This window comes from Phalacrocorax aristotelis, chromosome 4, assembly GCF_949628215.1.
Source record: "Phalacrocorax aristotelis chromosome 4, bGulAri2.1, whole genome shotgun sequence".
NCBI lineage: Eukaryota > Metazoa > Chordata > Aves > Suliformes > Phalacrocoracidae > Phalacrocorax > Phalacrocorax aristotelis.
In genome coordinates, this window is record NC_134279.1 from 66,699,015 (window position 1) to 66,713,115 (window position 14,101).

At 41.6% G+C, this 14,101-nt stretch overlaps 2 protein-coding genes across 10 annotated transcripts in view; one reads left to right on the plus strand and one right to left on the minus strand.

The window, feature by feature from the left end:
* Window positions 1-10,436, plus strand: part of FAM184B (family with sequence similarity 184 member B) — a 55,166-nt gene extending 44,730 nt beyond the window's left edge. For 7 of the 9 annotated variants that reach the window (XM_075091782.1, XM_075091788.1, XM_075091789.1 and 4 more), the window contains 6 exons: window positions 1,053-1,165; window positions 1,576-1,760; window positions 6,247-6,364; window positions 6,549-6,653; window positions 7,358-7,563; window positions 9,039-9,151. In XM_075091782.1, coding sequence (XP_074947883.1) covers window positions 1,053-1,165; window positions 1,576-1,760; window positions 6,247-6,364; window positions 6,549-6,653; window positions 7,358-7,563; window positions 9,039-9,129 — 818 coding nt within the window. In that variant the 3' untranslated portion in view covers window positions 9,130-9,151. Of the gene's footprint in view, window positions 1-1,052; window positions 1,166-1,575; window positions 1,761-6,246; window positions 6,365-6,548; window positions 6,654-7,357; window positions 7,564-9,038 lie in introns of all 9 variants that reach the window. The other 2 variants (XM_075091783.1, XM_075091791.1) reach the window with 2 other exon arrangements.
* Window positions 10,437-11,302: 866 nt separating this feature from the next.
* Window positions 11,303-13,510, minus strand: MED28 (mediator complex subunit 28). The gene is made up of 4 exons (XM_075091793.1): window positions 13,304-13,510; window positions 13,134-13,200; window positions 12,104-12,216; window positions 11,303-11,644 (listed from the first exon to the last, which is right to left on the minus strand). Exons 1-4 carry the CDS (start codon window positions 13,466-13,468, stop codon window positions 11,447-11,449), a joined length of 543 nt encoding a protein of 180 aa, XP_074947894.1. The 5' UTR covers window positions 13,469-13,510; the 3' UTR covers window positions 11,303-11,446.
* Window positions 13,511-14,101: the final 591 nt, after the last annotated feature.

Genomic DNA, 14,101 nt, shown 5'->3' on the forward strand with positions numbered 1-14,101 from the left:
GAATCACCTTTCCCATACTCTGCGATTTCAGCAGTACAGACTTAATATTCTTTGTTAACCTCGCTCTTAGCCGTCAGCAGCAGAATGTTGCTGGGAGAGTAGTCTGGTGTACAACGTTCAAGTATGCATTACCAGGTGTATTAAACTGGAATATTGCAGTTAGTGTGTTTGACTTCCCTCTTTTGTTTCTATGATGTGCAAAATATTATATGTGGTTCAGTCTGTTCTATTGAGTTCAGCAGTGGAGATCAGGTGCTCCATACATATTGTTTAGTCAGTTTAGAAAGTTCCCTAAACTGTTCAGAACTAAACACAACACTGCGTTAGAAGTACCTGTAATATCTCCAGGTTTGAACTCAGGTTATTAAAGTTAATCTATAAAAAGTTTTTTAATTAAAGAAATAATAATTTGAAAGTACTTTAAGTACAAACTGGATTATCTTCTTGGTTCGTTTTTTGGGGTTTTTTTCCAGTACTTCACATTTGCTAGAAAGATCCGTTGCTCTCTGAAGTTTATATGTTCAATAGATAAATTCTGTTCTTCTTCAAGAAAAATTGTAGGGAGACAATAGAAAAACTTCTTTCTCTTTGCACTTGATCCATCCCAAAACTTGTACCCAATGTATACAAAAGTTGCAGTGTATGACAGATCTGCTTACCTAAGTGGTGTACTTCTCTAACACAACCAGAGCTCTCCTCAGTCTGCCTTACAGCCCTCTAAAATACCAAGGCACTTAACAGGGAAGCTCAGGAGTGCTCCAGTAAAGTTCAAGGCTAGTAGCAGCAATTATAGTGGTTTAGTGTGCAAAACAACTGCCACAGAATTGCCACTGAGTCCGATGTTGAGTCATTACTATTGTAGCTCCATATCTTCTTACTATTGACCGAGTTATTTCTCTAGTAATAGGCAGCCATTATACTTAATGGCAAAGGAGTTAAGGAACAAAGCAAAATGTAATGTATTAATGTTTTCATCTACATTGTCTGTATCTACCTTCCCCAGCCAGCTGGCCCCTGACTGCCTTAATGATTGTCTGTCTGATTGTTACTAGGATCTCTAAGGATGGAACTCTCTGAGCAACAGACATCGTGCACTAATCTCAAGAAACAAATAGAAGAACTCCAAATGGAGCTGAGGAGTGTGAGGACACTGAAGAAGCAACAGGCAAGAATCCAATTCCTACTTTGTTGCCATGTTGTGTTTTATGAAAGCAATAGTATCAAATTTCTCTCCCCACAGATAATAGAAGTGTACAGAATCTCTTACAGAAATGGAATGGGTTTCCTTCTCTTATGCCACACGGTAAAATGTTAGTATTGTTTATCATCTTTTCCCTATGGGCAGGCTTTTTTTCCATTTAAAGATAAGACTCTATAGCACAAGTAAGTGAATGTTACAATAAAATTAATTTTGTGGGGACTATAAAATACATTCAGGAAGTTTTGATCGCAGATTTTGTCTTGCACATATGATTGAAAAATCAGTTCACAAAAATTCAGTGCACACAATTCCAATGAGCTCTTCACATTGAATAATTAGAGGCTGTGAATAACTACATTTGGCCTTTTTCTTAGGAAGGAAGTAGCCAGAGCCAGATCAGATCTCTTCATGATGAACTGGAAAAATGTCAGAGTGAAATTTCTGAACTCAAGAAAGAGAATTTACTTTTGAAGGACACAATGGAGCTACTCAGCGCCGAGTTGGAGTCACAGAAGCAGGAAGCCGCACAGCTTCAGGATAGGGAGAAACAGCACAGAAGGTTTGCCTTAAATTCACACTTCACAGTGCTATCTAGAGAGTCAGTAATAATGCTAGCATCAGAGGTGTTCTAAATGTGATGAGTGTCAGAATCTCTTTTCTGAAGTACTAATTTTAGAGGTTAGGAGTTTTGCAAAAGCAGTAGTTCATTTCACATTTCTCTCCAGGCATAATAAAAGCATTTGAACTAACTGTTCATGATATGTCACAGAGAAATATGTCCAGTCTAGACCCACAGGAGTGACCTGAGAAAATCTGCCTAATGTCAGCCTTTGAAAGGCACTGGAAGACACAAACAAATCCCAAACTCCCCCAAGAGCAAGAGCTATTAAAAATATGTAGAAGTCTCTGGGAATGAATATCAGTTTTTTTATACGTACTCTCTATAGCTGAAACCAATGGGCTGTTATCTCTAAAGGGAACACTTGAGAACACCGTACATACTCTGTGAGACTCTGCTTTGGCTGCAAGAGCCAGCTTTGCACAGGGGGAGCAAGGGCAGTGACAGCAGATACTGGCAGTGCCTCTGGGCTGGTGGAAGCCTGGAGCTGTAATATGCTGTCAGGGCACAGGAAGGGCGAGGTGACTTGTAGTCTTGGCTGCCTTTGTAGAAGGTGGACAGCATCCTCATAGTGTAGCCACAGGCTCAGAGCATATGTTGCATGGCAGTAATAGCAGTCTTCCCATCTGCATACAAAAGAAGTGCAGGGCTTACCTTTTACATGGGAGCCAAGGCTGGGGTTCACTGTCCAATGGCTGTTGAGTGCTTTGAAATTTCTGGATGATCATACTTAACGCATTCTCTTTGCTGAGAGATTGAGGGATCTGGCGCATGGGTACCTTTCAGTTCATTTCTGCAATGGTGTAGAATGTATGCCCCTAACTACTCAAGCTGGATATATAAGAGGATTTCTGAAGAAAGTAATCTTTAAAATTATGTCCTATATAGTCTAGAGAAAAGCACTCAAGAGATACAGTGTCTCTCAGCAGACTGTCAGAGTAGCCAGAGTAATTCCATTGCTGTCTACCAGTCAGTAGATTTATAAAGAATGAGTAAGAAACTTCCCCCCCGCCCCTACTTTGCACTCTTCGGAGAGTTACTTGAAAGTGACTTTCATTTCAAGCTTTTGAAGAAAGATCAACAGAAAGAATTGCAAACCAAAGAGCCTCATCAATGCCCTCCAGCTACCTTGAAGGAATTTAGAGCCTCTGTTCATGAAGAGGAGAATTATTCGCATGTCAGTGATGAGGTCTAAAAGTCCTCAAATGCCAAAGCTGCTGGGCTGGAGGATAATCTTTACAAGGGATAGATGGTGTAGCTCTACTACAGTAAGCTTTTGAGAAGGAAGCATTAATGGAAATTATGTAAGGAGAAATCCTTCAAATAACAGGAAGTAGAAGCAAAGAGCTCAAATGGTCCTAGGCACCTGATACAGACTGCTCTGAAATTAACCCATGGAAGATCTGGAACATTAACTTGCAGCTCTTGTTTTGCATTTGCAGGACCAATGATTTGGGTAGGGGAATAGTTAAATTGGTGAGTGCATATAAATAACAGCTTTTTTACTGTTACTTTAACCACAATGACCTTGTCTTATGCTATATGGCTGTTTCTGATTTGAAAGCTGATAATGGCCTGTTATTTGCACGTGCCAGATTCTTATAACTAATTATTTAAAGTTACTATTCCTACTGTTGCCAAGTAGGTGAAACCAGTAATCTGCTTGAAGTAATCATTCCCATTTCCATTGTTTGAATTGTGTGAATTCTGCCTCCAGTACAGAAACCTTATGCAAGGACTAGGATGAGAGCAGACAAAGGCGGGTTTTTTTATGGGAAGAGAAGACAAGTCCCAGAATGGCTATTTGGAAGCAGAGCTTTTATTCTGCCCCTCAAGATCCATTTCAGGGATTCTGCTCCCATTTTCACTCTTATTCTTCTGCTTCTTATTTTCTGCCAAGTGACAAATAAATCACTCCCATGGCTGTGCTCTAATTTCAAGGGCAGAAACCTTTCATGGGCCTTTTGGCCTTTCCTGAAGTATTTCAGAAACAAGTGAAAGGGGCTTAGAAATACATTAAAAAGAAAACAAAAAGGTAAACTGAATATCTTTGTGAAAATAACAGTTGTTAATCTCCTGAGGTTGACATCTCTATTTTAATCAGTAAACAACGGAACATGGGCTCTGCATTGAGTTAATGAAAAACTTTCTACAAGGTTCAACAAAATGTTAGCAAACAAAAGGCAGCAAGCTAACAATGATTCTTCAATAGATGTCTCTTGGTTTTGTGGTTCGTATCAGAGAGCAATGTTATGGCTCGACTTGAAAAAATGTTAGGTAGCTTTTAGTTTCAATTGATGGTGTTATTGAAATAGTATCTTTCAAAATATATTGTCTGTTAAGGGCAAATGTAGTTGAAGGCATTGTTGTAGCATTTCTTACCTTCACTTCTTAAAAAAATATATATTTTTAGAATGGTAGTAGGCAGTATTACATGTTTCTGGTGCCATCATGTGATGAAATATAGCATCAGAGCCCCATGTTAAAATCCCAGAGATTTCTGCTTAATACAAGTGAGTTCCTATGGTACTTTATTGTCAAGTTTGACTATTAAGGTTGATGTACAAGCTAAACATAGAGTATCAATAGCATCCTTATATAGAACAGACCCTTCATTTCCTGAAGGCTGAAGGTCTCCAAATAATTTCCCTCTTCCTCAGTATTAGTGTGGTTCTGCTTCAGGCTGCAACTGAACTGTCAAAGCCAAATCCATAAACAGAAGCCCACAGCTGCGCCCAGTTAACTACCTTTGTAGTCAGTAAAAGACCTCAAAACTACATGCTTTGATCAATGATAATAAATCAGTATTGAAACGTAAGAATGCAGACATATTTTAATACCCACAAAAGGCTACTGATAGAAGACCTCGATATCAAGCATAAAACAGAACTGGATATAATGAAACAAGATCACCAGAATGGAATAAAAAACATATTGTCTGATTTCAGCAGCACTCAGGCACTCCTCCAAGCAAAGATCTTCTCCTTAGAAACTGAGTTATTTAAATAAACTCTGGCTAATACTGGCAATGAGTTCTGTTTGAAATTATCTTAGTATGTATAATTTTTGTATTACTCATAGGCAGAATATTATAAGCACTGAAAATAGAAGTGTATAGGTATTTTCTTTGAAAACATAAAAAGACCCAAATGTATTGTAATAAACTCTGAATATCGTTTAAAGTAAAGTACTACACATACAGTTTCACAGTGCTAAATTAAAACCTGTGCTTAGTATCGTCCAATTTCATGAAGTGTAAAATCATCTTTGTTACAGGTAATACCAGAGGCCTTGATCCATGATCTTGTATTTAGTTTTGTTCAGCAGAGCAGCATCTTTGGGGTTAAGCTCTTGCTCATTCTCACTCCCTTGCAAATTTCCCAGGACAGCCCCCACTAACTGATGTAAATAAATGCACTTTGCAGCTCCCTGTGGAGTTAAGTAGTTCTGTGGTGCTTCAGACTGTACAGGGGAGGCCTCTCAGAAATAATCCCTGTGATTATATATATGCCTTGGCGTCTTCTGTTATCCCAGCTGTGCAGCATGGGTCCAGAAGAGAGACCTACTTGCATTTAAACAGGTCTCAAACCATTCAAATGTTAAAAGTTCTCTTTTTATCTAAACTCGGAGATACACTAAATTAAATGTGTAAGACTGGGGAGGAGGGTCTCTCAAAAACGTTTACCCTCACCAAAAAAAAACCCCACAAAATGGTGGTTTGGATTCTGTAACACGTTTCTTAGTACGGCACGTGAACTTCATAGCACTCAGTTTCTCAACAGCAAAATTAATGAACTTGTCTGATGAAATAATGACTTGTGTTCTCATGGGTCAATCAAATGTAATGTTTCCACACCGTCTCTAAGAAGGTGTAAATTCTCATTTGCCCTGAATAAGGCCTTTAAAGTGCTGAATTCACACTACAGGTTTTGACTTAGAGGGTTCACTAAAGCAGCATGTATATTGAAGCCTCTCTTTTCATGAAATTTATAGGAATTGAGTATTTCTGAGGCTTCTGTCAAATATGGCTGGAATTAGCCTGTGGATTCTAAAGTTATTGGGTCAGAAGAGAGAACAAATAGATTAATACAGACATGCATAGATACTGTGACACAGGTTTTTTTCTTTAGGAAATTAGACTAGCAATGTGATGCATAAGCTTGTTAGTATTTTACACCAGGGCAGAATTTTACACTGGACAGGTGTTGTGGGTTAACTCTGGTGGCAATTTATTTTGGAACTCTGCAACGTTCTACACTTATGTGTAATCCATGTGCTGATGCCCATTTTTCCAAAAATGTTTTAGCAGAAAGCCCTGGCTATGTCCCTGTATTTTAGGCTTGGAATTTAGGGCAGAGTACATCCCAGGTAACTCTTGAACCTCATCTGAGGACATTTTTTCTGGTCTGCTTTTTCTTTGGTACAGAATTAAAGAATTAGAAGAAAAGTCAAGAAAGTGCAAGTCCAGCTCAGAAGAAACACACCTTATAGGCTGTCTGCAAGATAAATTAAGTGAGAGAGAAGAGATTACCAAGCAGCTGGCGGTAAGATTTCCTTTTATATATATATATATAGTTTGGAAGCTGTTGGAAGGCTCTCTTCAGTGTTCCACACATTGCTTCAGACTGATTCTTTCTTTCTGTTCTGAAATACTTTCACAAATATATGTTTCTGTACCAACTTCCAACAAATCCATGTTTCCATACACATAACTGTCTTTCCCCTCAGGAAGGAAGAAAATTTCAGCATTCACTTATAGCCAATACGGCATCTTACAGGAATCGATCATTTTCTTTCAACCGTAATACAGGATGCTTGACTCCTTCCATGAAGGTAAGATGGGCAACACAATTAAAATTGCAAATTGTGTTGTTTTATCACTATTTCAGTCATATGATGAGCAGGAAAATAAAGGTCCTATTAATTTTTTTATGGTAGTGTTATTCATTAGAATTCTTTGCAGTAAGCCATCCTATAGTCAGGTGCGGAGTATAATATAAATTCAGTAGAAGTATATATGCACATACATACAGGTGTGTAAGCAAATATAAAACACTAGAACTCCAAAGACATCAGTCTTCCACTTGGGATAAGCACAGCTGTTGCTCGCAGATTTGGGAGCTGCTTATTTTGGATATTTGATGCATCAAGGAAAATCAGAAATTGTGTTTGGGCTGCTCAGGATTTGCCCTTTGTCATTGCAGCCCCTCTGTATGATACTGTCCATAAACAGTCATGGAAAGAAGGGGGGTCAAGTTGGTGGGAAGCACCTAACAGAGCTCTGCAAAGCTGTTGGCTTTGATGTATATAAAACCTCAAGGCCAAATACACAAGTTGCTTTAATTGGACTATCTAATCCATGGATCCTCACAGCATACCCTGAGAATGTATTTTAAATGCCTATAGAAAAAGATGGGAATCTTCATTTTTGGGTGCTCCTCACAAGGTATCTAGGAATGTGGTATTGCTGAGGTTTTATAGTGTGAATTTTTTTTAAAAAAAGTGTGTGTAATGAAGTTTTCTGTTACAATAAAAAGCAGCAGAAGAAAACGCTTGAGGTGCCCAGTCGTGTTGTCAGTGTTCCGAATTTAGCTTCCTACGCAAAAAGCTTTTTGAGCTGTGACTTGAGATCAAAAAGAAGTGCTCCTCAGATCACAAAATCTACAAGCTTAGACCGGAGCCCTGGCTGCCTCAGGGTGGGCTCTCCATCAGCACAGTCCTCAGACAGCAGCGCTGTCACAAGGTATTTGTCCATTTTGCAGTGACTTGTAAGATGATAAATGAATTGGTGTTCAGAATCTTGTAGGCATTCAAACACATTAGACATTTGGAAATAAACAATGACATAAGGTTCTTGTCATGCAGTGAACTCCATGTGTTCAGCTCTCTGCAGACAGACCCAGAACTTTAGTGCAGAAGCAGGCTTTAATCGCTGCCCAGCAGTTTATGATTGCAACCCCTCCTGGTACAAAAAAAAAAAGAGAAGTTGCAAGTATTTAACCAAGAATGTAGTTAACAGTGAACACAGCTGTTCAAAACTTCATGCATGTATCAGTGGTTCTGTTAAGGATGTGTTTTCCTTCTTACTCATTTCCTCACTTTGCACTTGGTAGATGTAGACAGCTTATTTTTATTTTAGGAGATATTTGAATGAATCTAGGCTAATCACTTGGCAAAGGGTTTAGAGACTTAAAAATTCATTAGGAGATACGTAACCAAAAACTTCTTAGTTTGATATTTTTTCATTGAAAAGATTGAACTTTTCAAATTTATGAGTTGTTATGTGAAAGTTTGCTGTTTCATAGACATGACTGAACTGTCTCTTCGAGAAATACTTACAAATTTATGTAGTTAACATTATACAGTTATAATGATAAATATTAAAAAAAACCAACCCTACCACTCTACTCCAGGACAAAAGCCAGCCTTCTCACCTATCTCCTAGTGGAGATGAGTTATCCTCTAAATTGTGTGCCACAGAGTTCTTTCCTTGAAGGCAGATGGTGCTGACTGCTGCCAGATAATAACCCGGGACACGGGCTTGGATCCAGTTTGGCAATTCCTACATCTTAAAGATAAAAGCATACTCTGTCATGCTAGATGACTGCCAAGGCAAATCAGATTTGTATTTTAAAGCAAAACATACAGGGAGACTGAGGGTAGCTTGGCTGCTACTTACTTACTCTTTTAAATCAGTCATGAGTGAAGTCATATGCTGAAGTCAGTTTGCTACTATAAGCTAACCGAAATTAATATAGATGTTAAAAAAGCATCCTAAGTGCTGAAAAATCAGGGACTATGCAACAGGATCGATTATAAAAGCCAGTTAATAGTCAGATAAATCCATTCCAAATAAAACTTTTAATGTATAAATTGTATTTCATATTTTTAAAAGTGAATTGCAGCTGCCATTTTCTGATTTTCAAAACTTCATATTCTTGAAGCATCCTTTTTTTTTTAAATGTCAAGAAGTATGTTCAAACATTTCTCCATAACTGTTTAGCTCTCCCTCATGCTTTCCTTTGTGTTACTGCCAGTGCTGTTAGCCCAGTTACCCAGCTAGCACAGGCCCCACTAGAAATTGTAGCTGGCACCTTTTGGCCTCATCCAGTTCATGTGAGCACAAATCCATTCACAGGATCATGAGGTTTTCCAGGAAAAAAAGTATTAAATATTGATAAGATTGTAAGTGATGCTAATGCTTATTTGTTTGCACAGGACACATGGCAATGAACCACCACAAACCAAAGATGACCAAAAACAAGACCCTCAGCATCAAGAATGGTTTACTAAATATTTTTCATTTTAAGGCATATGTTTCCATACTTCCCAGAATTACTAGAAAAGCTTTTCCTGTTTTCTTTTAGGGAATGATAATCCAATATATGATTTAGAAAAAAAAAAAGTAATTTCCAAGTAAGTAATTAGGAACAACTGCACTCTCTTACATCTAATTACTATGGAGTTATAGGCATGGATTTCAGAAAAATGCATTTTTTTTAACAACCTCTGTAAAAAAAATGAAGGAAAAGCAAAATTCTGGAAACTGTTACATGGAGAGACTTTTTAATCAAGCGACTGTATCACTCCACAATTACATTAAATATGCAGTTTGGTCTCTGATACATCCCACCAATCTGGCTCCAGCTGAAGAAAGATCTTACTTCTGTAGGTGATTTCTGTAGGTTTATACGCTTGTTTCATTGGCCATTTGAAGTAATTTCTGCATATAATAATGTAATTTTTAATAGGTTTTTGTTAAACTTAATTTAAGCTGTACAGCATGCAGTATACCTCCAAGAATAGCATGTTTATAGCAGGCTGGTTTAGAAATACTTTCTGGTTTGCTTTAATAAACTGTTTTGTATAGTCAGCATTGCAATATAATATTCCTGTTGCACTTCAAGACATGTAACAATCACCCTGATATATTAGGATAATATGTAAGTATGACCATTAAAACTTGCTTGTAAATCATCCGTTTCTATGTTTTGCAAACTAATGCTATGCTACATTGAAGTGAGTCAGACTCAAGTTCCAGACTTACGGGAACTGCGTACTTACACATTATATCTCAGTATTGTTCTTATGCCCTAAATGCACAGTGGGCGAATGGCTACATGTATCAGATCACGCTAGCTAACTGATGGCTGGGAGGAAAGACCCATGAAGAAATTAACCCTCAGGTAATTATCAACAAACGTGAAAGGCAGGGAACTGTGCAACCAGCAGCCTGGTGTTTAAGATAGAATAGTTCAACTGCGGTACGATTTGAATCCCCATTTAATTTCAAAGAGCAGGGCCCAGCTATTTAGCAAACTTTACGTGTGCGAAGCGGTGCACCTCCAGCCTCACTGCTTCTTACAGCAAACAGCCAGCAAGAGCTGTACCAACAGATGCAAGCACTTACTACAGAAGAACTGCTGCACCTGGCCTGTGCTAAAAAGGTAGCAGAAGAGGCAGAATGCTTCTAGAGGCCCACTTTCATCCCACCTGCCTAGTATTTTTTCCAAGATGAACTGCTTGGTTTGGAAGTAGACTTTGGCATCAGATTTAGAAAAAAAAAAGACACTTTTTATACATGTAACAAAGGAGATAAAATGGCGTACAGTACGTAACACTGAGGAGTGTTTTGGCATCTGTGACAGGATCAGAAATCTACGGGCCTAAGTTTTTCCTTAGAGTTTTCATCCACTTTGCCCCAAAACCTTTTCAAGCATACTAGAAAGTTCAATACACAACTACTAATTCTGATTTCCCAGGTTACAATATTCCGATTAGTTAACTCTGTCCCCAGAAAGGTGTCCCTAGGAAGTAGCTTTCCTGGTCATATGGATGAATTAAGCTTGTTGCCAGTTATAGAGAGGGCTCCTTTGCTGTATCTACCTCCGAAATCCTTTTCTGGCTACATTTAGATGACTAAATAGCGCACCCCAGAAGCAGCTAATTCTGTAGACTGGACAGTGCTGATGACCCAGCATCCACAATGAGGGGTCTTTATTTTGGGGGTAGGTATTTGGACCATGTGTAGACTAGCCTGACAGACAGAACACCAGTAACATTGGGGCAGCGTTACACCACCCCCCCCGGGGTACGCATTTTGCAGTTTCACTTCATCCTATAAGAATCACATTTGTATATCCTGAGACCTCTTCAAGAGGTGCGCAGAAATCCAGCGGAGATGGACAATTCACTTCCAAAAGAGTATTCTTGATCTGACCTAGATACAGACAATTCTAAAGGTGCTTCCACAGTGGTACTTAGGACAATTACTGGATCACAAAACATTGAAGTCTTCCAGTAAAACCAAACAGCAATCTTTGCAAGTATTTTAATCACACCAGCAAAGATACAGTTAGGGGAAGGCTAGGGCCACCCTTTCTAGAAGGAACAGGATGCATTCTGGGAAACACACTTCTACCAGAAAGCATCCTGAATACCAGCTCTGTGTATCTGCCATTGCAATATAAAACAAATCCATATTTTTGCAAAGACAAAAAAGGTAATTTATTGGGCTTGTCTTAACTGTTTATATTTGTAGTACAAATTATATCAAAAGCATACAAAGTAAAACCAACACCACTGCTTTGCACTGTTGCAAATACTCAGATATGTAAAATCAAAGATCACGTTTGCTTCATTGGAGCAGGAATATTAGCAGATGCTTGTTCTAGGTAAGCTAGTGGACCCTGAGGCATTTCTGCTGGCTTTTTGTGCTGCACACTGATATCTTCCAGGACCTGTTGCCACTGTCGCAGCTTACCCAGATGTTTCTGAATTAATGCTTCTTTTCTCTGCAATTCATTTCTTAATTCTGAAACATCCTATGGATGAAAAAACCATGTATTAGTAAATAGAGTATTCATGAGAATAATCACCTCACATAAAAAGCATGTAATTTTTTTAGCTTGAGTTTTCAAGCTGATCTTACAGGGATTCTAATAATGAAGTAGTGTCTAATGAAACAGGGGGGAGGCACTGTGAATCCACCAGTTCCGTTCCCCCATGTCACGTATTTCAGAGATCATTACTTCCAGCAAAATCTGATTAACTAGTTTGTTTCTTCCAATGAAACTCTCAGCTGTGCTCTGATACTGCCCAGAACAGCTGGCGTCCAGCTTCTACAGGCTCCTTGTGAGATCTATGTTAGCAGTCAAGTTCTACCAACTTAAGATACAGCATCGCATTGAGAAAACCAAAATTAACATGAACAAGGTGATTAACTGTACTGGTATGCAGCTTATCTGATCTAGCACAACACAGGGAAATTAACTTAAACGTACCTCTTTAATTACTTGCTCTGGTTTCTGGACCGATAGCTGCAGTCTTTTCTGTAGAAAAAAGCATTCAGTTTGTCTTGCAACATCCAGAAACTTCTGGATGCACTGGTCAACACCTAAACATAAAATAACAAAATAGAACAGATTCCAAAAAGGAAGTTATCAGGCTGACACTGGTAGTTGTCGGCAAGCTATTAAAAAACCCTTTTCACAGTACTTTCTAGAAAGGAAGTCTTCAGGTTTACTAAAATGACGTATCTATAAAACCAGGCTATGCATTAAATCTCTGTATAAAACACTGCTTCGCAAACTTTCAAAACTTCTTCTAAAGGTGAAAGACAACAACTCTTCTTCCCCAATTTTACGAATACAACCCAATATCCCGAAAGGAGTTTTCAAAAGCATTTATGCTGTTTTCAAAACGGCGCTTGAGAGTCAGGCCTCGAAAATTTTTCGGGGAACCGCACGCTTCTAAGCGGCGGCCAAGGGCCGGTCTGTAAGGCCCTGTCAACACCCGTCCAGCGCGAGCCAGCCGTCACGCGCGTCCCGCGGCGTGGCCCCTCAGCGCCCCAGGCCCGCCTGTCCCACCTTACTCCTGCTCCTAACGCGCCACGTCAGCTGCCTCGGCTCTGCAGCCCGCGTTTCACCGCCCGTTAACACAACGCCACGGGACCCCCGGAGCCAGCTGGCGCCCGCACGCTTCCACAAGCCCGCATCGTTCCCGGGTGGGTTTCCTCCCGCTGCGAACAGCGTGCCCCCCCGGGAGGGGGCGAGCGACCCGCCGTCGCGCCGGGGTCGCCGTCCAAAGGCCCTGAGGTGGTTTTTAAACCTCCGGCCCCAGATGACAAGGCGCGTCCCGCCCCGCCGGAGCCCGAACGCCCCGCAAAGCTGTAGGGGCAGTTTTAGGGGCAGCGGCCACGGAGGCGCAAGCCCGACCGTGCCCCGCGGCGCGCCCAGGGCTTGTTGCGAAGCCGAGCCGAGCTGCAGCGTCCCGGCAATAGGCGCCAGGGGCCAGCCCGGCCCGGGGCCTCACCGGTGCGGATCTCCTCCTGGTCCGTGCCGTTCACGTAGTCCTGGCTCACCAGGGAGGCGAAGCAGGCCTGCCGGGGAGGGAAGGGCGGAGGTGAGCGGCCGCGGGGGCGAGCGAGAGCGCCAGCAGGGCAGCGCCCACCCGCCGCCGCCTCCCGGCCCCGCCCCGCGCACCTCGAAGGACGCCTCCAGCTCGTCCACGAGCGTGTTGTTGGCGCTGCGCAGCCCCGCCGGCGGCGGGATGAGGCCGGCCGGGCCAGGCCCCCCGGGAGGCCCCGGCGGCGGCCCCGGTTGCCCCGGCGGCTGGTTGCCGAACATGCCGCCCAGCGTCCCCGCCATGGCGGGCTGCGTCCCCGCCGCGCCTGCGCCGAGCGGCGGCCGCCGAAGGCGGGCCAGACGCTGCCCCGCCCGCCCGCCAGTACCAGAGCCCGCCGCCGGTTGAACGGCGAGGAGGAGCGGGGAGAGCAGCGCCGGCCTTGCCAGCGTTTTCCTGGGAAGCGTGTTCGCTCGCCCGGTGCGCAACACGCCGGACTGCACACGGAGCGGAGGTGTTTTATTCATATTTGCGCAAAGGTGGGTGCAAGGCAGTAACTCCCCAAAGCCGCATCCGCACCGAGAAACTACAAGGCATTTATACAGTTAAATGTGTCAGTAACAGCCAATATTTATGCCCCACAGCCGATCTGAGTTAGTTTATTTCTCATTTCACGTTAAAGGTACAGCTCCGTTTAAATTTGCCAGGCATGCTCAGACACTGAGGGGCTCATTTGAGTTGGGGGTTTTCTGGCCTAGGGACATGATTTTAAGTACTATAATGAGTATAGTTTGCCTAAAGGACACTCAGTTTTAGTTCTTACCAACATCCCGATTAGTTGTCCTCCTCGACTTTATCACCCAGCTTTCAGTCTTCTGAGGCAGGACATTCCCTTTTCAGAGAATCATAGAATGGTTTGGGTGGGGAAGGGACCTTTA